Raw genomic sequence first — 24,623 nt, forward strand, 5'->3', positions numbered from 1 at the left:
ACTTAGTGAGACTCTGTCTAAAAAATAAAAAGGGTGGAGGGGCTGGGGATATAGCTCAGTTGGTAGAGTGCTTGCCTTGCACGCACAAGGTCCTGGGTTCAGTCCCCAGCACCACACACACACACACACACAAAGTAGAGATGTAGTTCAATGGTTAAGTGCCCTTGGGTTCAGTCCTTAGTATAAAAATAAAAAATTAAAAAATTATAAAAAAAGAAGGGAAGAAAAAAAGGAAATATGAAATGTGGATGCAGTTGGGTTCAATCCCCAGCACAGGGCACAAGAGACAGAAAAGCACCCACCAGTGGTACATGCCTATAATCTCAGTTATCCTGGAAGCTGAAGCAGGAGATTCACCATATATTAAGTACTGTCCTAGAAATTGAACCCAGGGCACTCTACCACTGAATTATATCTCAGCCCTTTTATTTTTTATTTAAAAACATTTTTATAAAAACATGTTATACATGGACACAATATTTTTATTTTGTTTATTTATTTTTATGGGGTGCTGAGGATTGAACCCAGTGCCTCACATGTGCAAAGCAAGTGCTCTATCGCTAAGCCACAACCCCAGCCCCTCTTTTGTTTTTATTTTTTTGAGATAGGGTCTTGCTAAATTGTCCAGACTGACTTCAGACTTTCAATTCTCCTGACTCAGCCTCCTGAGTCATTGGAATTATAGGCATACACCACCACACCTGGCTCGAATCTGCACTTTTAAACAAATGCCCCAGATGATTCGGAATCAGGTGGTCTTGGGAAAACATGCCCTAGGACATCCTGGGGGGTCTGAGTGTTAACTTCATTCATGGTCAACCAGTTTCCAAGAGAATCATGCTGACATTACTGTGCCTATTTAATGTGAATCAGTCTTTATTTTGCACTGGTGTGGTGCATTAACAAATTCAACATACAAGATAGCATTACATATTGTAGGTTAGCGTTACAGCATTATGCAATTTCACACAATTCATGTTAGCTTTTCATTTGTTTTTTTGTTTTTTTTGTTTTTTTAATTTGACACATTTTATTTTTGTTTCATTTTTACAAGAGAAGACACAAGGTAAAGAAAGACGACCACTTTGGAGAGGGATCATGGTGAGGGCAATGTCACTGTCATGGCCATAGTAAAAGCCTTCCAAAAGGGACTTGCATTTTCCCTCTCCTGAGCAAGCCACCCCTGTCCCACAAACCAGCTCTGTTCTCATACCTAGAGCACGGTCCATCAACATGTACATCTTGGCTGTGCTCCTCTGAGAACTGAAATAAGGAATAACTCATACAGGGATTTCTGTTATTATGAAAAACTCTTGTCTCAAGGGAATCAAGATATACAGACAGAAGGACTGGCTCTTGGAAAATCAGAAGTGACCATTCCCTAACCTATTCCTGACCACGAGTGCTTTGTGCAAAAGGTAGGATGTGACTCTCTTGTCTTTCAACTGACTCCACCCTTCCCAGTTAGCTCTGGAAAGAACAAATTCGAAAACCAAAGTTAGCTAAGAAACTTTGGGACAGCAAAATGCAGGGCACGATGGATCAGGCCTGAGGTAGGAGGGGGGAACCCTGTACTGTCCACCTCTTCGCCTTTTTCTGGCAAAAGACACGGAGGCAGCTCCTAGCCTACCACTGGTTCCTCCCCTGGCACCTCACCATCCACTGCTCCGTAGACCCAAAGAATGAAAGGTATAAAGCTACAAGGAGGTGGGGGAGAGAGGAGTGGGGTGAGGTTGTCTTCCCAGACTGACGTCAGGAGGAGCTACAGAGGCACACACAGCAGGGCAAAGACCAGACTACCTCCACCTGTTGCTTTGCATTGTTTCTGGGAAGGAAACAAAAGCGGGTTGCTTAGCGATTTCTGATCTTTAGACATTAAGGCGATGAAGAGGAACCATTTAAAAGTTTTCCTAATGGGGCTTCAGAGTGCTCCTGCCAAATTTACATTAAACTATCTTGAAATGCATTTTTAGAAAACAAAAATTATTTTCTTCTACGTATGATACAGTATTTACACTCTATAGATTAAAGGACAGAGACTAGTAGTGCGTGACCCCAAATGATGATGAATGAGATAGTGAGTTGGATTATGGGGACCGGAGGGGGAATGTCAGGAATACAAACAGAGAGTGGGCTTTGTGCCTGCACAGAACTGCTCTGCATTGTCAAGAAATATGGGTTCAAAGAAAAACCAAACAAAAGAACTGGAGTGTGTGGGAGATACAGATGGGATTTAAATCCACTAGAGCTAAGGGAACAACAAAGGCAATGTTACCATACCACCCTGTCCATGCAGACTCAACGCTTGTATTCCCTTCTCAGAAGCAAGTTGGAAAGGAAGGATCTTGTGGATTGAAGTGGACAATCCAATCTCGGTTACTCTTTCAGGCCCTTAATCAAGCTGTTGTTTATTTGATTGCGTTCCTCTTCAGACTGAAAAAAAATCTGTACTGCCTGTCCAAGCTCACCTGTGGGTAATGAGGCCTCTGCCATATGAAAAGTCTCAACTGTGGAGACAAAGCTACACTAGGAGTGAGGAGTCCTGAATTCGAATTCCAGCACAACACTGAATCTCTCAACCTGTTCTGCCCAGTGTTTCCCTCATCCCTTTACCATGTCATGAGACTCAGAAGTTCCAAGAATGATGTACTTTGTTTTGAGGGAAAAGAGGTTCTGAAAACATTCAGGTTACTTTTCTTTTTATCTTGCGGTCCTAAGAATGGAACCCAGGGACTCTACCGCTGAGCTACATCCTACCCCTTTTTATTTTTTTCATATATATATATATATATATATATATATATATATATATATTTTTTTTTTTTTTTGTGGTGCTGGGGATTGAACCCAGGGCCTTATGCATGTGAGGCAAGCACTCTACCAACTGAGCCATATCCCCAGCCCTTTTATTTTTTATTTTGAGACAGGGTTTTGCTAAGTTGCCCAGGTTGGTCTCTAACTTGCAATCCTCCTGCCTCTGCCTCCAGAGTTGATGGGCACCACTATGCCCACCCCAAGTTACCATTACTACTCAGCCACACTGTTATTTTTTAAGAGCTATTATTGAAAATTTCAAGGAGAAATAATCATTTCTGAGGGCCTTTCATGAAGCAAAACTTACTTCATTGTAACATCTGAGTCACCTGAGAAGATTCTTATTCTCCATGGTCAGCCTTCCTGGAAAAACAAAGGCCGATGTAATCCTTCCAACCTCTGAGGACTTCCAACCCATCAGCTAAGGAATGGCTGTCACTACCGGATATAACTACCAAAGGGGATGGAGGTCCTCTCATTTCTCTCCTCCTTGTCCTCATACCTGCAAATAACATTTGGAATCATCTGGGTGAGTTCACTGGTATTCTCCTAGAGCTGAATTTGAAGCCTCCAAAGCTCATTTTAAAGAAATTGTCTAGTTTTGTAAATCCAACTTCTTCCTGGTAAGTCTGATGAGTTTTATGTGCTTTGCTGGGGCTACCAGTGAGTCATAGACTACCAACTACCCCTTCAGAGCAGGAAGATTAACAGCAAAAATACCCCCCTGCTCAATTACTCCTTCTCTTGCAAACCCTGCCTTTTCACTCAACCTTTGTTTCTTGGCTTACTATAGACCTCTGGACCTTGGTCTCAGCCAAAGAGCAGAGACGTGAGAGGTAACAGGGAGAAAAGATGGAGATAGTGAAAACATGAGGCTTTACAAGAGCAAAAATTTGTTTTCTGCCAAGGTGGGGAGAAGGACTAACTCTCCAGAGAAGCCCAGTAAAAAGAGGCCAATTTCAGGTAATCAGCAAATACGATTCGGCACAAAACACAATTTTCATGGATTAAAATCTGCAACTTGATATTGGCAATTAGGCTAATTTCTTCAGTTTGTATTAGACATGCAAGTATAAGGTTACAGTGTTATATATAGACTTGTAGGGGTCTTTCCCTCTCTTTCCCCGCCCCATTTAAAAAACAAAAGAATTTCTAGTGCCTTGCAAAGGAGAAAAAAAATCGTCTTTGCTAAGAACTGATCTGCGGCTGTGGTGATGTGGGATGTTCCTTGTCGGGTTTGTTTTGTAAGAAATTTTCTTCTACAACTAAAATGAGGTTTTGAGTCCGCTTCTCTGACATCTCTCCCCACCATGTCCCTCCCCAGCCTGGCCCCAGGGTTAGAGGCGAGAAGAACAGGATTAGTACTCGCTCAGACTGTGCCACTTGGCTACAGGCTTGCGGGGACTCTCGCAAACCTCTCTCCAGTGCTCGGCACCACTGCTTGTGACACTGTGTGCCCCCAGGATCAGCCTCCCCACCACCTCGTTCTTGGTGGTGCGATCGAAGTCGATGACGAGGAACTCGATGCTGATGTCAGGCAGGAGGTCGGTTGGGATGTCATAGATGAAAGACTCATTGAAGATGGGGTTCAAAGTGCACTTCTTTACATGGGTTTTCTTCTTGGCAATGCGCTTTCTGCCGTAGTAGACGTTCACCTTGACATAAGGATCTGGGGCCCCCAAGGAGACAAGAAAAAGAGAGACAAGCCTATGACACGGTCCTCTCTTATATAACGATCATTTCATGTTGGGACTCTGCTACTCAGAGCTTTGGTGACCACCCCAACAAAGTCTCCAGGGACTGCTTCCTAAATGTACACACACTACAGGTGAGTCTGTCCGCTTGATAGAGGGCCAAGAAAACCAACAGGAGCAGAACAGATCAACTTCCTTCATCAGGACTGAAGCAAGCATTTTCTTTCTCTTTTTGTTCACACTAGGGATTTTACCTAGGAGTGGTCTTTCACTGAGCTACATCGCTGGCAAAACTTTTATTTATTTTTATTTTTTATTTTTGGTACTGGGGATGGAACCCAGGAGCACTTTACCACTGACTACATCTCCAGTCTTTTTATTCTTTATTTTGAGAAGGATCTTCTTAAGTTGCTGAGGGCCTCACCAACTTACAGAGGTTGGCCTTAATTTACAATCTTTCTGCATCACCCCCCTTATTTTTATTTATTTATGTTTTATTTTGCTAAATTGCAGAGGCTGGCCTTGAACCTACAATTCTCCTATCTCAGCTTCCAAAGTCACTGGGATTATAAGCATATGCCACCAAGCCCAGTTAACAAAGAAGCAGTTTTTTAAAAATATATTTTTAGTTGTAAATGGACACAATACCTTTGTTTAATTATTTTTATGTGGCTCACATGTGCTAGGCAAGTGCTCCAACACTGAGCTACAAACCCAGCCCTTTTTTTCCCCCCTGAAGTTAAACATTTTGTTTTTAATTTTGTTGCAAAGCTGTTGCTTCAGTGTATAAAGATAACACCACATGAAGGCATTTATAAAGTTGTTCTTCTGATACTGTACAATAAACACTTTCCTCCACTCCCAGTTATTACCAATGGAAAAGTCATTAAGTATGTTGACCTAAATCAATGGGTCAATGGTTGTAAGGAACTTACAATATTATCAATATTATATAAGACTTACAACAACAAGTTTATCCTTAAATTGCATAATTTTTTTGGGGGGGTACCAGGGATTGAACTCAGGGGCACTTAACCACTTGAGCCACATCCCTAGCCCTTTTTCTTTCTTTCTTTCTTTTTTAATGTTTGATGATTGTCCTTTATTTTATTTATTTATTTATTTATTTATTTATTTATATGTGGTGCCGAGACTTGCCTCACGCATGCCAGGCAAGTGCGCTACCGCTGAGCCATAACCCCAGCCCTGTTGTTTTTGCTTTTGAGACAGGATCTCACTAAGTTGCTTAGGGTCTCACTACATTGTTGAGGCTGGCTTCAAACTTGCAATTCTCCTGCCTCAGCCTCCCGAGCCACTAGGATTACAGTTATGCACCACCATACCCAGTGAATTACATGATTTTTTTTTTAAGATTTTTTTTTTAGTTGTTGACAGACCTTTATTTTTATTTATTTTTATGCGGTGCTGAGAATCGAACCCAGTGCTTCACACATGCCAGGCAAGTACTGTACCACTGAGCCCCAGCCCCAGCCCTTACATGATTTTTATAAGTATAATTTAATGAATTTACCACAGATAATTTAATGAATTCTGAATACCACAGCCTAAAGTCCACTCTAATAATCATAAGGTATTGTAAAAAAGATATAAATTGTGTTTATGCAATCATTGGGAAGTTAAGGGGTATTTTCTTCCTGTATCAGGAAGTTTTCGAGAGCATGGGGACTAACAATGACTGTAGTCCTTTTGAGAAGTTATGACTTCTGGAGCAATGCTCAGCTCCTGGCCTGCAGACCTTTTAGGATGCCTAGTGAAATGTAAATACCTCCTTTGTTCACCCAAAGCACTTCCCCACCTATTGGACATAAAGACAGAGGCAAGGGCTCCTGAAATGTGGGGTATGTCTGGGCCACAGGCAAGGAGTGTGGGGTGGTTCAGATGGTCACACATAGGTTGAAGTAAATAGCTGCTACCTGAGAGACCGGTGATATCCATCTTCGGCAAGTGTCTGGCTTTGAGGACCACCACTGTCATTCTCTGTGCCACCGGCTGATATGACAGAGACACCTGGAGCTCCCCTCTACTAATGCACTTCTGTAAGAGAGAAAGAGCAAGTGAGAATCCAGAAGGAGGGAGCAGGGCATGGCACAGAAATTGTGCAGAGGAGTGGAAAGAGAAGCAGGGGTGAACAGGAAAGATGTTCATTCTCTGAGAGGAAGTTATGATCCTATTTAACACAGGGGAAAGGAAGCAGAATCTCTTCTGAAATTAAGTACGATCCTTGGCATGGAAGAGCAGCATAGCCTCACAGTTAGGAGCATGGACTCCGAGGCCAGAGTGGCCTGGTTTCTTTCTTTCTTTTTAAATTTTTTTCACATCAGGGAAGTTGAGGCAAGTGCTATTTCATATCAACAACCTTGGATAAGTTACTCAACGTCTTTGTACTTTAGTTTTCTAATAATAACAATACCTACCTCATAGGATTATTAGGATCAAATGGGTTCAAATTTGGAAATTACAACACTGCCCAGCACTTAGTATTCTCTCATTTGATTCTAGGGATAAAATTAAGTTTTGCCATGTGCAGTGGTGCTGTCACCCCAGCAACCCGGGAGGATGAGGTAGGAGGATTGCAAGTTCAAAGCTAGACTCAGCAACTTAGTGAGACCCTGTCTCAAAATAAAACACAAAAAAGGCCTCAGTGGTAGAGCACTTGCCTAGCATACACAAGGTCCTGGGTTCAATCCCCACACTGAAAAGGAAAAACAAAACTTTTTTTTAATTGGAGCTGGGTATGTATCTCAGTGGTAGGGTGCAAGCTTAGTGTGCACAAGGCCTAGGTTCAGTCCTCATCACAGAAGGAAGAAAGAGAAAACAAAAAGTTTTGAAGACCTTGGTGAGGAGGTAGGAGATGTGGGTTTGAGTCTTTGCCACTTACCACGAGGCCATGGGCAAGGCCTTGAACTTTCTGAAGCTTATTCCTCCATTTTTCAAGGTGAATATCCATACCTGTTCTACCTGCCTCAGTGCATGCACTTCAGTACCTTTTCCAAGATGCCCTTTTATCTGCCTCTTCATCTTTGTTGTTATGTCTTTTCATTTATTCTAGGCTGTATTCTGAATTCTGGGGAAAACTCTATGCTTTGAAGAACTTTTTTTAAATTTATTTACCTTTTATTTTTGCAGTACTGGGGGTTGAACCCAGGAGTTCCTGAAGGCTAGGCAAACATTTTCTTACTTATATTCCATCCCAGCCCTCCTTCCTCCGTCTCTATTTATCTATCAATCTATGCTAGGGATTGAACCCAAGCGTGCTTTACAACTGATCTACATCCCCAGTCCTTTTTATTCTTTATTTATTTTATTTTATTTTTTATTTATTTATTTTTTAAAATTTTAATATTTATTTCTTAGTTCTCGGCAGACACAACATCTCTGTTTTGTATGTGGTGCTGAGGATCGAACCCGGGCCGCACGCATGCCAGGCAATAGCGCTACCGCTTGAGCCACATCCCCAGCCCTTTATTCTTTATTTTTGAGACAGGGTCTTGCTAAGTTCCTCAGAGCCTCACTAAATTCCTGAGGCTGGTCTTGAACATGCAATCCTCTTGCATCAGCCTCCAGAGTGACTGGATTAAAGGCATGCACCATCATGACCAACTGGCCTTTAACATTTGAACCACATTTGGATATTTACTACATGCTACATACTAGGAATTCAAAGCTGACAGGACTCAGTTCTTGCTCCCCACGAGTTTAGCATGCAAGACATAGAGATGCAAATATACGTGTACTTGTCAGAATAATAAGAAGTCTGTTCTAAGTGCTCTGGGTACTCAAGAAGAATGAGGCTGACATGGCTTGCAGAAGCAGAGTTGACTTTTCTAGCTGATATCTGGGCTGAGTTGATAGAGAATAAAAAATAAAATATGAGGTAGCTTGGTGCAGTGGCACAAACCTGTGATTCCAGCGACTTAAGAGGCTGAGGCTGAAGGATCACAAGTTTGAGGCCAGCCTCAGCAATTTAGTGACACACTGGCTTAAAAAGTTTTCCAAAGGGCTGAGGGGTATAGTTCATACCCTGGATTCAACTCCCAGTACTAGGGAAAAAAATAAGTCTGAGGCAATGAACAGATGAGCAGAAAGATCGTGTACAGCCCAGCAACAGGGACCTAAAAGTGTATGCAATGTTCAGAGAATGGTGAGAGGTGAGGGTGTGTGAAGTTGGGGAGTTTGTCAGAAACCTGGGAGGGTGAGTGGGCTACGCTAGGGCGATGAACTGTAGGGACAAAATGGCAGTTTGCCACTCACAGGCAAGAGGAGGTCTGTAAGAATACAAGTAACAATGCTGTTATTTTATTAAAATGACCATGACTTTAGAGACAGTTGGAGAATGAAGTAAAGTAGGGAAAGGTCAAAGTCAGAGGCACCTGTAATGGACAAGGAAACAGAAATGAGGCTGAGACAAGAAAAAAAGTAAAAAGGAGGAATTTAGGACAGAAGTTAAATGTGGGACAATATTATCTCCCTGTTATCAAACTGCATTCTTTGTATTCTTTCAGACCCCAAAGAACTGTCACCTACTCCAGGATTGCTTTGATTGAGTAAAATAGACTGGCTGCGTTCGGCGCCACACACCTATAATCACAGTGACCCTGGAGGCTGAGGCAGGAGGATTGGAAGTTAAAGGCCTGTCTGGGCAAGTTGGCCAAACCCTGCCTCAAAATAAAAAAAGACTTGGGATATAGCTCAGAGGTAGAGTGCTCCTGGGCTCAATTTCTAGTACCAAAAAATAAAGAGAGAGAGAGAGAGAGAGAGAGAGAGAGAGAGAGAGAGAGAGAGAGAGAGAGAGAGAGAAATAGCAACTTCCCAAGGGAGAAGAGCAGATAGATCAAAATCACTTCTAAAATTTCACTTATTGGTCAGCATCCAGATGCTGTGTCCAGTTTGCCTCAAACAAGCTGGACCACAGTACTAGACCCTTCATTACATCAGGAACCTGGGGAGTAATTAATTAATTCTCCAAAATGATGTGATCTTCCTCCACTGAACTTATTTCTCACTACTGAGAAACTCAAAAAACTAGTTCGGGTGGATATGGTTGTGGTTGTGCACACTGCTACTCCCAGTGAGTTGGAAGGATGAGGCAGGAGGAGTGCAAGTTCAAACCCAGCCTCAGCAACTTAGTGAGTACCTGTCTCAAAAGAAAAAATAAAAAGGGTTGGGGATGTAGCTCAATGGCTAAGCACCCCTGGGATCTATCACCAGTACCAAAACAAAATAAAATAAAAACATAGTTGAGTAATTTTCTCTCAGATCCCTTTTCCCACCCCAAATGTAGGGGTATAAATAGTCTCATGTACCGGTCTTTTTATAAGTATTTTATACATCTGATTTAATGAATTACTTCACCCTTCCAGTCCCAACCGTTTGCCATATAGGCCTCTCCCTCTCCCTTCCTCCTTTCCCCGTTTGCATCAGAAGGAGAATGAGAGCCTTTTCTCCCCCTCTTCCCAGGGGGCCAACATTGGCTTGGGTTAGCTGAGGAATATAGGAAGTGTCTCTATCCCATCCCACTAGCTCATGGGTCCTTTCTTTAATGCTGTAGTTACACACTGGGCTTTCTCCAGAATTGCTTGCCTTCACTTTACAGCTTACTCCTTCCTCCTAGGTGACAATGGGTAGATTACTCAACCCCTCTCAGCCTCTATTTTATTGTTATTATTGTTGTGTGTGTGTGTGTGTGGGGTACTGGATGCTGAACCCAGGAATGCTTTACCACTGAGCTACATCCCCAGTACTTTTATTTATTTATTTAAACTTTGAGATAGTGTCTCACTAATTTGCTGAGACTGACCTAGAACTTGTGACTCTCCTGCCTCAACCTCCCAAGTTGCTGAAATTATCGGAGTGTGCCATTGTGTCTGGATACATTTTTTGGGGGGGGGGGTCAGGAATTGAACGCAGGGGCACTTAACCACTGACCTGCATTTCCATTTCCAGCCCTTTTTGATATTTTATTTAGAGATAGGGTCTCACTGAGTTGCTTAAGGCCTTGCTCAATTGCTGAGGCTGGCTTTGGACTCATGATCCTCCTGCCTCAGACTCCTGAGCCATTGGGATGACAGGCATGTGCAATTACACCTGGCTGTCTAGCTGAAATTTTATAGAGAGAGTTTTACTCTTTTTTCAGGGTAAACGTAAGTGGCTAATAGTGACGACTTTGAAATCAGACCGATTCTAAATCCAAATTCCACCAGCTAAACAACCTTGGGCAAGCTGTTTAATTTCTCTAAGCCTTAGTTTCTTATAGGAATAAAGTAAAATGGGTGACTTTACATGCCACCTAGCACCTAGTAAGACTTCAGTAAATTGTGACTATTACTATTATATCTATTATTAACCAAGTTTGATACCTGGGAGCTATGTGTGGTTTGTAGATATTAATATTTGGTTTTGACAAAGCAAATAAAGATAAGGAAGCCTGAATCAGTGGAGAAGGAGATTTAGAAAGGCCACTGAAAAACAACTGCACATCTTCTAGAAAGAGCCTTGCCTATAGATGCTGCACGTCTCTCTTGGTGTCTTTTCCACCTGCAAGCCCACTCCAGACTCTGAGGAGAATCAGAGGGCTCGGAAATGGACAGAAGAATCTCCTAGACCAGCAGGGGTGGGGATGCAGTCAGTGTCCAGGAACGCTCGTCCACTGAAGACTCACACTGCACCAGGGGTATGGGTGGGGGAGCAGGAACGCACCCTCTGGGTGTGTGTTCTTGCCTCTTTGCTGTGTAGTAGGCACCTGTCCCACTGCAGTCAAGTGGCCATGCCCAGAGAAACTGCTTCTGCCACCTGGCACACTCAGATCCAATCCCCAGGGGCCAGGGAAGTCCAAGAATTTGGAAGAAAGTTGGAGGCATTCAGTCAGAGCATAAAGGGGGTGCTGGTTCAATTCCAGGTTACAATGAGACATCCTAGAGCCAAACACTGCGAGATCTTTGCATCCTCTGAGGTTGGAGTCAGAAGAATAGAGATGGAGAAAGTGACTCGTTTCATCCCCTTCTCTGCCTTCTTCTGACAACCCATCTCTTTTCCTTGGGCCTCTGTCACCCCTAGTCCCTTTTTGATACCCCTTTCAGCAGCTCTGCTGCTCCACTCCCTGTTTCATCTATCTTTCTCTCCTTGCAGGAGGATCCTTTCAACAGTGTAACCACGAACCTGGGAAAGCCACTGACCAGCCGGACTCCTCCGCACAGCTCATGCACTTGGCAGTCCAAGACTGCGAATGGAAGAGGATGGCTTCATGCCAGGCTGCCGCTGGGAAGAGACTGGCAAAGGAAGGGACTGATTTGGGCTGGGAACAAAACAGTCTCAAATCCAGGGCACTGGACAGAGAGGACAGACAATGGCAATTGCTAAACTGCCAGGGGCTCTTGGCAACAGCCAAGTTTGTTTCCACTTTATTAATTCCTTTCATGAGGGCTAAGCCAGGGCTGGGATCCTGAGCAACATATCTCCTAGGAGAAGCTCCAGACAAGACATCTGGGCCTGTGCAGCCCCACAGCCGCACTCCCATGTGTCCCTACCAATGCTTATGGACAGGACTATTTCATCTGACCCATGCTGGTATTCCCTGGTCATGAATCCTTGTGATTCCTAGGGGTGCAGTTCCAAATGTCTACCCCAGACCCTTCTGACTATAGCCAAGAGTGAGTCTGCCTTTTCTGGTGAACATCAGCTAGACCTGCTCTGAACTATACACATGCAGGGAAGTCTTCTCCTGGTCTGTGTAGGGCATCCCCCCACAGCGTGGGACCGAATTCTCTTCCTCCAAAGATACCTGGGTAGATAATGGTAAGAATAACATTTTTATAGACAACCCCCTACCCCAAGCAAAAAATTAATTTCTTGTCCTCCTCATTATTACAACTTTTTTTTTTTCCTGTACTGGAGATTGAACATAGGGGCACTCTACCCCCAAGCTAACCCTCAGATTTATTAATTTATTTAGGTACCAGGGATTGAACTCAGTAGCACTCAACCACTGAGCCGCATCCCCAGCCCTGTTTTGTATTTTATTTAGAGACAGGGTCTCCCTGAGCTGCTTAGTGCCTTGCTGTTGCCGAGGCTGGCTTTGAGCTTCGCCATGCCTCCTGTCTCGGCCTCCAGAGCGGCGGGGATTACAGGTGTGCGCCACCATGCCTGGTCAGTGTCCATTTGAAGAAGCTCAGGACTGGTCATCATTTCTGACTGTCCATTTCACTGCCCGACTCTGAGCGAATAAATATTCTTTCAGGGCCTTAGTCTCCTTCTAGGCTGGATGATGAAAGCCAATGGGATCACTTTAGGAGCACAATTTTCTCCCTCATAAATATACAGAAAGATATAAGAAGCTTCAGAAATTAACCGGAACTCAGCCACATGGTGTGTAGTCCCAGCTACTCCTCTGAGATTCTGAGGAGGGAGAATTACTTGAGCAGGAGTTTGAAACTAGCTTGGGCAACATAATGAGACACCTCCCTCTACTTTGCTGTCTAAAAGGGAATTAATTCTTGATGTAAGGAGGTAACAGTATTAGCTATAATGCCCAATATATTTGAGCTAGCTTCTGGAACTAATTTTTAAAATTTTATTTATTTATTTTTTTTAATACCTGGTACTCCACTTAGAGCCTCATGCATGCTATACAAGCACTGTACCGTTGAGCTACATCCATAGCCTGAAACTATTTTTTTTTTAAGTGACAACTTTGTTTTCTTGCATTTTATCCCATAATAAACCCCCCATAAAGAGAAGGGAGGTGGTGCAGGCCAGGGATAAGGAGGGCACAGTGGGAAAGAAATGATTGACAAAGTAGATAATAGAGAGTTGTTAGAGTGCTCTGAATTTCTTCAGGTCATGTTGATGACCTGGGACAATGGTCATGGGAATAAGAGGGCTCTTAAAATCTCAAGACTTACAAAGGACCTTAGAGGCCATCCAGTCTAGCTATTGAGATTGAAAAGAGAGAAAGTAAAAGGAACAGTCAGTTTTCCTGGAACATAAAGAGAGTTGTCACATATGTGTATTAAGGGGAGGGAAAAGGGGGATGTGGTGGAATTTTAAGGTTTTGTTTCTTTTGTTTCTTCATGGTTGTGATTTAGGGCGGAGGTGGCTCTCAGGACTTCAGGCCCCAAGAAAGGTTTATTGAAGGTGCATGGGTTTGCTTGGGCAGACTCTGTGGCCAGAATATCACTCTGAAAGAGGCCGCTCTGCTAATTATAGGGAAACAGACTTACCCTCACCTAGTCTTTCTTTCATCTGAATGCATTCCTCTGGTCCCTGCTCCTGGTCCTCTGTCTTACCAATGAGGAAGGAGCCCACCCTCTGAGAGCAGAAACTGTCAGGCATGGTTAAAATCCTTTCTCCCCCTTGTCTTTCTGCTTGCCTGCCCCACCCCCACAAGACCCTCTTTGCCTCACTAGGCCCAGGGGCTGGGAAACAGCCTCTCTCCCAGCCCTCAATGGCTCTTTTCACAGGAAAGAGCCATTGACAGTGCTGCTTGGAATGGGAATTGGGTGGAAAGAGAAAAGGAGGGAGAGAGAACTACATTAAGGTCTGGCCTCCACTGCAGAATGGAAGGGCATTCAGGTGGTGGCTGCAGACTTGGGCATCACAAAGGGGCAGCTGAGTGGGGATGGGCATTCTGCCCAAGTAAAATGGCCCAAAGTGAAGGAGGCAATCAGAGGAAGAAGTTCCTGAGAAGTGATTTTAGGGGAAAAAACAATCAAAAGGATAAATAGAAGTTGTCTACTTTTCCAAAGAACAAAAGAAAGGACAGTCATTTTGATTATGAAGATTTTGCTACAGGAGATGATTTTGAAAAACAGTTTAAACAAGTAATCAGGGAACCTAAACTATAATTTTTTTTTTTTTTTTTTGGTACCGGGGATTGGACTCAGGGGCATTTGACCATTAAGCCACATTTATTGTTTTATTTAGAGACAGGGTCTCACTGAGTTGCTTAGCATCTCACCGTTGCTGAGGTTGGCTTTGAACTCACAATCCTCCTGCCTCAGCCTCCCGAGCTGCTAAGGCTAAGCTATAATCTTATAATCAATATTATTCTTATAAATAAAACTATTCTTATAAATAAAACATGAAGCTGTGGGTTCAACCCTCAGAATCATTCACACACGCAGAAAAGAAACTTCTTTGTTTTTTAAACCAACTTTCCTTTTCCCCCTAATCTATTCTTTTTCTACATGTAAAGTTAAAATTATATTCAAAGACTTTATATGAAGTATTTAGATACTCAGTATTCAAGCATGGCCCCAGAAATAGACATTAAACCTAGTTAACATTTTATTTTCCATGCAAACAGAGGAGCAATAGCCAAATTAATCCAAAATTCTTTCCAGAGATGAGCACATGCCTGTAATCCCAGTAACTCAGGAGGCTGAGGCAGGAGGATCATAAGTAAACAACTTAGGGAGACCCTGTCTCAAAAAAAAAAAAAATAAATAAATAAAATAACAAGGATTGGAGATCCTTTGCTGTGGAGATCCACAGCAAAGCTCCTCTACGTTCAATCCTCAATACCAAAATTCTTTCTAGATCAGTGCTGTCCAATGTTCTATATTTGGACTGGCCAATATGGTAGTTACTACACACATGTGCCTATCGAGCAATTGAAATATGGCAAGTGTGATAGAGAAACTGAATTTTTTTGCGTGTGAGTGTTGGGGATCGAACCCAGGGCCTTGTGCTTGCAAGGCAAGCACTCTACCAACTGAGCTATATCCCCAGCCTGAGAAACTAAAATTTTAATGGAATTTAAGTTAAAACTTAAATAAACATGTAGCTAATGGCTACCATATTGGATGGCTGAGGTTTTCTTTTTCTTCTTTTCTTTCTGTTGTGCTAGGGATTGAACCCAGGGCCTCACCCAGGCTAGGCAAGCACTTTACCAGTAAGCCACATCCCTAGCTCAAAACAGCTTGGTTCTGGATGTTTTAGCAGACATTTCATTTGCTTTTTCACAAGGGATTGCTTTCCATTTGGTTTTGGCCCATAGTGAGTTTATGTTCTCTGATCACATTCTGACAAGTTGCAAAATGAAACAGCCCAGAAGCATTCTGGTTGGCAAGGGCAACCAGCCTGTGATTTTAAACTGGCCGTGGGGACTTCCCATGGATACAATCAGGAACTGACAATATGTATGTTATGAGTAAGGACAAAATGAGGGCTTTAATCTAGCAGAGAAAAACGATGAAAATCTTTTTAAAAGTGTACTTCCTCTTGAACTTCAATTTCAAAACCTAAAGGGTGGGACTGCGGGTGTAGCTCAATGACAAAGTGTTTGCCTGGCATGCTCAAGGCCCTGGGTTAGATTCCCAGTACCATTAAAAAACAAAATCAAAGTAAAATAATAAAAAGAGAGAGGACAGAGAGACAGAAAAAACACTGATGGCTAAGTTTACTTAACTCATGCCCTATGAGAGGCATTTCCATATGCTCCTTATATGAAATATTTTTTTAAAATTTTAAAGAAATATTTTTACAATTTTATTTATTTTTGGATACTAGCAATTGTATCCATGGGTGCTTTACCACTAAGCTATATCCTCAGTCTTGTTTATTTTTTGAGACAGGGTCTTTATAAGTTGCTGAGGGTGGCCTTGAATTTGCACTCCTCCTGCCTCAACCTCCCAATTGCTAAAATCACAGTCATTTTTCCACTGCACCTGACCTCGTTGCTACTGTCTAAGCTAGAAAGTAGAGTGCCACTGTGCTTTACTTTTAAAAGTTGTTTCTTGGAAAAATTAAATCTTTTTTTTTTTTCCTCTTCACTTTTGAGTATCAGGAATTGAACCCAGGGCTTCATGCTTGCTAGGCAAATGCTTTACCACTGAACTACATCCCCAGCCCTTGGAGGAAGTAATCCGCCAAGACCTCTGTTTTATTTTGACCACTGCTTATCCTTGATAACCAAGAACTTGCATTAACCTCTCTATAGCCCTTTTTGCTATCCTTCCCAATCCCCCTTCCCTATCCCCTTGTTTCCCCCAACCCACCTTCCCTCCCCAACATGCTCCTCCTCCTCACCTGGATGTTCCTCTTGATGATGTCCCTGGTCAGTTGTACCTTGCCTGTACTGGGATCCACCCCAGCCAATGGCACCATCACCTCCCCAATGACGTCATCCCGAGAGAAGCGATCAAAGCTGAGGACGAGGAAATGTAGCACCAGGTCCTGCAATTGGCTGTAAGGAATTCCGTAGAAGGTGAAGGTCTCATCAAACACGGGGTCCAGGGTCTTCCGCAGCACTCTGGTCTTCACCCGATGCCGCTTGTCAGGAAGGATGGTCATTTTGATGTAGGGGTCAGAGCCCTGGGTCTGGTCATCCATCACTGGCAGCCCATGGGCCTCCTGGATTGTCACCACCAGGGCTTTTTTCGGGAAGTTATAGTCCACTGAGAAGGTGAGGGATCCTAGCATGACATCCTCCTCTGGAGATGATGGAGAGGTGGTTTTGCTCTCCCCAGGGGTCAGGCTTGTAATGGGGCTCCTCAGTTCTTCCCCATAGTCCATTTTGATGGGCAATTGGTCTATACAAGATCCAGAGGTGGGCCCCCTGGGATCCTTGTCTCGGCTCAGCAGGCCAGCCTCTGCTGCATCCACCAACAGGTTCCCGCGGCCACCTTCCCTCCCAGGGCCATCTTTGTCTCTCCGCACTTTGATGATTTTCTTCTTGTTGCTGAGGGTCTCTGGGTATATGCTGATGCCTTTGAGCATGTGAATAAACTTGTACGGTGGGGTCTTGTGCTTCTTCTCTGCCTGCTGATGGCAGCATGTCCAGACAAAGACAGTCACTGAAACACACACCACCAGTACAGAGGCCCCGATGAGGCCAGCCACCACTGGTGACACATCTGAAGGCAGAGACCAGAGATGCGTCAAGGCAGGTGGATTTCAACCCCTGTCCAGAGCCTCCCGCTCAGTGCCTCTGCTGGAGCCAAGCTAACCTGCAACCTATCCTTTGAAGGAGAAGATACTCATTTGGTCTTTGGAGCTTTTCCCTTCTCTTAGAGATGCCTTCACCCACCCTCTCCATCCAATTCATGCCTTTTCCTTTCTGCCAAACCTGGATGAGAAGTTTAGCTGTCTTTGAAGTGCCCCACCTGTCTCTCTGTTCTTTTCTTGATCTTCTCTCAGTAGTTACAGACTTGGTTTGATCATATTGATTTATGCTTCCCATAAAGCTGCTCTGTCTATGTTCTAAGGTCACCTTTCTCCCTGGGGACCTGTTCACCTCAACTCTTATACAAGGGCATAAGCTGCAACTTTGGTTTTAGGAGGACATTCCATAGCACCCAGTATAGGGTTTGAAAACAGTGATCCGGTGTAGACTGCCAGGTTGTGGGGGAAGTTGTGGAATTAAATTTAGATGGTCTTGGTGGGGTGACCAAGGGCAATATAAGACTATGGATAGTTAAAAGAACTCTGGATCTGCATACTTTCAAAATATATTTCAAAATTTCAGCTCCAAGATATTTAAAGTATTTTAAATAGGAAGAAATAGGGACTATGGAAAATGTCACATCTTAATGTCTCCTTCTCAGCAAGACTTTTCCTGACTACCCTACTGATTTATTTATCATGGTGCTAGTGATGTATCCCAGGGCCTCTTGCATGCTGGGCAAGCACTCTACCACTGAGAGGCACCCCCAGTGTTGATTACCCTATTTAAAAAGTGCAACCTTCTCCACCTTCAACACCCGCACTTCCCGTCCTGTTTAATGTTTTCATATGCCTCGTCATTATCTCTCACATATTTGTACATGCATGCAAGAAAAATACACACATCTGTAAGAAAAATAAATATATACACCACCCATAATTTTACTATTTATTGTTTTATCTTCTCTAGAATGTGAGCCTCAAGAGGGTAGGACTTTCTGTCTGCTCTGTTCATTGCTGTATCCCCAGTGCTTAAAATACAGTGGGTATGTATGTGTTTGATGAACAAATAACTAATGAGAAACAGATCTTTTTAATCTTCACTTTTCCTCATTTTGTCTCTTTCCACAACTACTGGACCCTGCTTTAGATAATCAGGTTTGGGCTCTTCCCCTTATCTCAAGTTCACTGAAGGAAATTGGTTTTTGGCTTTTATAGCTCTAGAAAGGGCTAGTAGCTTTCACCTTACTTTTTAAAAAATATTTTTAGTTGTAGACAGACATAGTACCTTTATTTTGTTTGTTTGTTTATTTATTAATTTAATGTGGTGCTGAGGATTGGACCCAGGGCCTCATGCATGCTAGGCTCTACCACTGAGCTACAGCCCCAGCCCTCACCTTACTTTTTAAGGAAAGACTCAGGAGACAGGGAGAGCTAAGGAAATAAATGTGATTTCAGCATATTCCATATTTTTCCTGGAACATCCTTCTCCCAGGCGTCTGCATGGCTTATTGCTTCACTTACTGCAGGGCTCTGCTCAAACCCTACCTTATCAGAGAAGCATTTCCTGTCTGCCTCAAGTGAGAAAATATACCTATTACCCTCCTTAATTTTCGTCATAGTGTTTATTACCCTGACTTATGTTTGTCTGGCTTCCCTCACCAGATAAGTTTAATAACAGTGACATTGCCTGTTTTGTTCACTGCTCAGGTTCTAGAACCATGTGGAATATACTAATTGCTCAATGAACAACTGAGTTAGTTAATTTAAACTAACCTCCACAGATTAGAAAACGAGGATGAGGTCAGTATGATTACATATCAGGGATAAATATAAATTTCTACTTGGACTTAAAAACCTACCTATTGGCAATAACCTCACTTGATAAAGTTGGACAAAAATGACTTAGTAGTTTCGGTGAGCAGAGGCTTGGATTAAATTTAGGTTAAATCAACTTGTACCATAAGCATGAAATCCAGATCTCACAAGGGGTAGATATAATTTCATCTGCACTGGTCACAGCACATATAGAACATTCTGTATAGCAATGATAATAATAAAACTGCTGTTTTTTTTTTTTTTTGGTGTGTGTGTGTGTGTGTGTGCACGCATTTATCATGTCCCTGCCAGGGATATGTCTGAATCAAAGAACTCATTGAATAGGATTATTAATATCTCTCCTTTTTAATTAAGAAATCTGGGAATTCAGAAATCTGTCTAAGGCTACATACTAAAAAATGGTACTAGATTTAAATTCTAGTCTGCCTGATACCATAGTCCATTCTCTACATCATGAATAATCACTATAGTAAAAAATTAGAAACTATATCAAATGAAAAATTGAAGCAACTAGAGCTGGGGTATCTAAGAATAATAATCATCTTTAATTAAAATTACGTTAGATATTTTGATGGAAGGATGCTGGATTTGATCCATTCAAGTACAGGGCCAGTACCAATGTGCACAGGTTATAGGAAGACACATTAAAAAAAATTTTTTTTTGTAGTAGTAGATGGACAGCATGCCTTTATTTTGTTTCATCTTTATGTGGTATTAAGGATCAAACCCAGTGCCTCACACATGCTAGGCAAGCACTCTGCCTCTGAGCTGCAGCCCCAGCCCCAAAGACAGATTTTTGACTCAATGAAAAGAGTCAAATTATTATTAGAACTGCCTCACAACCAGGTGTGGTGACGCATGTCTGTAATCTCAGTGACTTGGGAGCCAGAGGCAGGAGGATAACGAGCTCAAGGCTAGCCTCAACAACTTAGGGAGACCCTGTCTCAAAATTAAAAAAGGGATGGAGATGTAACTTGGTGGTAAAGTATCCCTGTGCCCAATCCCAAGTACCAAAAACCAAATCAAGACAAAAACAAAGAACTGCCTCACAGTAACCTGGATGGCTTGATGAGAGCTATTCTCCAATAGAAAAATTTCAAACAAAGAAGTTGGATAATGATAATTCGGGCATGTTTGAAAAGGAATTTCTTTAACAGGAATTGGAATAGATGGCTCAGAAATTCTACCTCAACATTCCATGGCTCTACAAAAGTTGGGAACCAATAAGAAAAGAAGGGGTTACATTTTAAAATAATATATCTGAGGAGTAAAACAATTATTATTTTTCTTTGAGGTGTCTTACACATATTAAGCAAATGCTCTACCACTGAGCTACACCTCCAACCCCCAAAACCATCATTACCAAAATAAATTAATGTAACTATGTCTATGTCCATGGACACAGTTCCGTCTCAAATATGAAATGAAATATGCAGGTTTTAGGGGTTTTTCAAAAACTAGAGGCATCCTTAGTGGTAAGCTCCTTGAGGGCAAGCAGGAATAACACTTTGTTTGTCTCTGAATCCCTCAGAGTGTCTTATACATCTAATGGGAGATTAGTAAATATTTGAACAACTGATTAGATTCTCATTGTCAATCAGATCAGCCACAATCTGGAGTGGCTTTTCACTCCTCAATCAGGGGCTTTCCTACAAATTGCTTTCTACTGCTTAGTGAAACTCAACACTAATTGCCTGTAAAAAGAGAAAAGCTGACAACTACAAAGAAAGGTATATTTTTGAGAATGATTTGAAAGGGAAGACTAAAGGCCCAGATTGGAAAACATCTGTGCAATTCTTCTGGCACTAGCATAGATTTACTCTGGGATTGTGAAGGAACTAACTGCTGCTTAAATACATCCACTTTTTCAAGAAAATGGAGACAAGATGACAAAGAGAGATGAAAGAGTCTCATAATTTAGGACAGAGAAGGAAAGAAGAGAAACAGGTGAACCCATCTACAGATTACCCAGGTGCTCTCCCTCATCCTGTTTCCTACCTTTGCCCTACTTTCTCTATTTCAGAATTTGTTAACTCCTGCCTCTGTCCTCAACACCCAAGGCAGTGAACGAGAAAAATCTGATATGTTGAAACTCAAAGCCTTCTGTCTTGCTTTACTCAAAAGCCTGGTGGGAAAGGAAGTTGGAATTAATGACTGAAGTGAGTGATTTAAAGTGGCTGTACATTGCAATGACCTGTGTTGCTTGCTCCTTTTGTCCTCCAAGGTCATGGATAATTTACTGTTGGCTTGGTGTGTTCACCTAATGCTCTGAGTATTTTAAATGAAGTACTCAATGAGTTGTGAAGAAGCCAGAAGTCAGAAGCAGCAGTTCTCTATGGAGGAGACTCTCTGTAAGTGTCTAGAGAATTGCAAGACACATCTGGGCCAAATCCAACTACTCTAGCTACTTCATCTTTGAGAAGGCCTGATTTTTTTGGCAGTGGGGGGTGGTTTACTGGGGATTGAACTCAAAGCTGCTTTGTCACTAAAATACATTCTCAGCTCTTATTATTTATTTTTTAAATTTTAGGACAGAGTTCTGCTAAGTTGCTTAGGACCCCACTAAATTGATGAGATTGTCCTCAAATTTGGATCTGCCTGCTTCAGCTTCCTAGGTTGCTGGGATTACAGGCTAATGCCACACAACCAGCTCACACCAGCTTATTTACACTTCTTTTCCTAAACATAGCCCTTCACTGTCTAGTTGGCCATAATATAGTAAAATGAGAATGAATTTGGGCATCAGACATTGATTCAATTCTAGCACTACCCTCACTAGTTCCTTTGACTTTAGCCAAGTTCCTTGAGCTTGTATGCTTATCTGTTATGTAATTATACCTACAACAGAAGGTACTTTTTAGGACGAAATAGAATGTTGTATGCAAATGGCTGAAATGTATTTTCCCCTTTTCTACTATTATTCCCTATAAAGGAAATAACTGTATTGTATTCTGCATCATCTACTTTTCAAGGACTCTGGAACTGCACTTAGAGAAAGGTATCTTTTGGAAAGAGGACATAAGGAGAAAAAGAGCAGGAAGAAATCATGGGTTGCTCATGTGATCACAAAAAGGGACTTCAGTTTTAGAAACTTAGGACTCAGGATAGAGATGCAGGAGGTGAAGGGGAAGAAAGAAATACCATCAAGATTCAGCCATGTGGAATAGATGGGAACAAGCAGTTAATGGGTGTGAAGATCTGTTCTTTGGCTATTTCCCCTAGTCTGATTGTTCTTCCTTATTTCCAGGGGCTGGAGCACATTAAGAGTCTGCTTATTTCCATATAGTTCTTACTGGGGAGTGAGAAAAGCCATTTTCTATCTGGCTCATGTGCCTACCCTAAATACTGAAATCTGATGCCTCAAACCTTCTGTCTGAGGGATAGAAACCCTAAGGGACAGCAAGGTTCTTAGTCTGGCAGCAACTCTAATTCGCTTCCCCCAATCTAAACTGTAGTAGAAGAGAGGAAGGAGCAGGGCAATTTAATTTATTTATTTGACCAGGAAGCACAGCATAAGAAGTTTGCTCTCCTAGTACGTTTTGGAGGAATTCCCAAAGAGGAAAAAACTTGCTTCTTAACCTTGTCTTTCTCTCACATTTTCTCTATTTTCCACTCACTTTTTTGCCCCAGGAGTGTAAAACTGATCTTGAAGCTCACAGGGCTGGGTCCGGGACCAGCCGCTCCGAGATGACGTAATGCTTTCTCTGGTACACAAAGCGGCCTCCCCAGGGCTGGGCCTCTCTCGCCCCTCCCCCTCCGGCCTGGAACGCACCCCCGCCAGCACCAGCGCGGGTGAGTCCCCTTTTTGAAAAGCTAGCCCGGGGAAACAGGGAACAAAGGCCCAGGAAGGAGAGCCTAGGCGCTGCCAGGAGGCCCAGAAATAGACATCACGTCATCCCCCAGCCCAGCAGCGCCTAGCGCCATTTGGTAGCATCAGTCGGACCCCACCATTACGATGCAGAATGGAGCTTGCAGGGTTCACGTTTCCTCCCAGAACCAGCATCCAGCTGACCGGTTTAAGGAGTGGCTTCCTTTTTGCTCCCACCCCCGCACCCCTCTTCCCCAGAGGCCGCAGCCTCCCCTGGCTGCCAGCCATACAGCCCACAGTCTCCAAGCTGCCATCTTGATGCCCCATCCCCCTTGCCACTTCCCTCCCCCGCAGTCCTTAGAAGTGGGAGGGGGAGGTAGGGGCACCGCCCTGCGTGGCCCAAGGGGGAGGGCTCGGCCTACCCCACCTCTCCTCCCCCAGAAGGAGGGTTCACGTCCTCCGCACCGTCGCCGTTTCTCACCTCCAGCAGTGCTGACAGTGCACCACACAAGGTTTTAGCACCCTGGACTTCCCCGCCCTCGGTGTCGCTCTGGCCTTGCCAGCCCCTGCAGCCCACAGCTCAAGTTCAGGCGCCGTCCACTCCCCGCTACCCGCCACCAGAGGCCCGATCCTAGCAGGGTTGGCACTTTGAAAGCTCTGTCTGGGCTTCACTCCCAGCCCATTGCCGGGCCCTTTGGCTTTGCCACGGTTCTGACCACCTCCAGCTTAGTTTTCCCGACTCTACTTACCAAAGCTAGGTCGGATATTGGTGATCTCAGCCATGTCGTAATCAGAGGCTGTTGCTATAAATGCTCTCGTAATGGTCAGACAACTCTGGGAACCCCTGGCCAGTACCGAGGTCGCCGCTGTGGAGCTGTAGGTCAGGGTAGGGGGAAGGTATCTGGCGGACGTCCCCTGCGACGGTCCGATCCCTGGTTGCCAGCTGCGCCCTCCTCTTAAGATGCTCCAAGGATGCTCTGAGCTAAGGATGCAGGTGCAGTCAGACTGGTCCTGATGAGAGATAGGCTCCGCCTTTTTCCGAAAGGCCCTCGGTAGGAGACTCCGCCTCTGTCCGAAAGGTTCCGGAATGCAGGTCCCTCCCCTTTCCGGAAGACCTCCGACGGGAACCCCTCCCACCACCGAGTTTTCCTGAGCATGAGGTCCCGCCCACTGGCCGGCTGTGGGTGATTGAGGCGAAAGTCCCCAAACCAGAGAAAGAAGGGTAGGAAGGTCCAGCTGTATGTAATTCCAGCTACTTGGGAGGCTGAGGCAGAAGGGTTTCAAGTTCAAGGCCAGTCTCGGGCATTTAGCAAGACTTTGTCTTGATATATATATATATATATATATATATATATAAATAATAAATAAATGAAAAAGGGCTGGGATGCCAACTTAGTGGTAAAAAGCCGCTAGGTTCAATTCCCAGTACCCTGGGCTCTGGAGGCGGGGCAGGGAGAAAGTGTAGGTAGATTATTCTATGAGAGTCCATCGATTCTTTAGATCTGTTCTCAGGGGTGTTTTATAGGAGCAGAATGTTGTGGGTTCAGGTTTTTGGAAAAATCCTATAC

The 24,623-nt window shown here is 43.4% G+C and overlaps 2 protein-coding genes across 2 annotated transcripts in view; one reads left to right on the forward strand and one right to left on the reverse strand.

Moving 5' to 3' along the window:
- Positions 1-841: 841 nt before the first annotated feature.
- On the reverse strand, positions 842-24,093 carry Syt11 (synaptotagmin 11). The gene is made up of 4 exons (XM_046422027.2): positions 23,805-24,093; positions 16,554-17,380; positions 6,440-6,563; positions 842-4,483 (listed from the first exon to the last, which is right to left on the reverse strand). Exons 1-4 carry the CDS (start codon positions 23,836-23,838, stop codon positions 4,173-4,175), a joined length of 1,296 nt encoding a protein of 431 aa, XP_046277983.1. The 5' UTR covers positions 23,839-24,093; the 3' UTR covers positions 842-4,172.
- Gon4l (gon-4 like) overlaps positions 23,016-24,623 on the forward strand; it is an 84,827-nt gene continuing 83,219 nt past the window's right edge. The window contains exon 1 of the mRNA XM_046422013.2: positions 23,016-23,039. The gene's annotated coding sequence lies outside the window, so the exon portion shown is untranslated. The remainder of the gene's footprint in view (positions 23,040-24,623) is intronic.

This window comes from Marmota monax, unplaced genomic scaffold (assembly GCF_021218885.2).
Source record: "Marmota monax isolate L192 unplaced genomic scaffold, Marmota_monax_Labrador192_F-V1.1 WCK01_AAM20220418_F8-fsc00108, whole genome shotgun sequence".
NCBI classification, from domain to species: domain Eukaryota; kingdom Metazoa; phylum Chordata; class Mammalia; order Rodentia; family Sciuridae; genus Marmota; species Marmota monax.

What these genes read in the sequence shown, in the direction of transcription:
- Syt11 (XM_046422027.2), bottom strand. Translation starts at nt 23,838, where the DNA reads ATGGCTGAGATCACCAATATCCGACCTAGCTTTG. An exon ending in CAATATCCGACCTAGCTTTG is followed by an intron (nt 17,381 to 23,804) that starts GTAAGTAGAGTC and finishes CTCTGCCTTCAG; the next exon opens with ATGTGTCACCAGTGGTGGCT. An exon ending in TCATCAAGAGGAACATCCAG is followed by an intron (nt 6,564 to 16,553) that starts GTGAGGAGGAGG and finishes TCTCTCTTACAG; the next exon opens with AAGTGCATTAGTAGAGGGGA.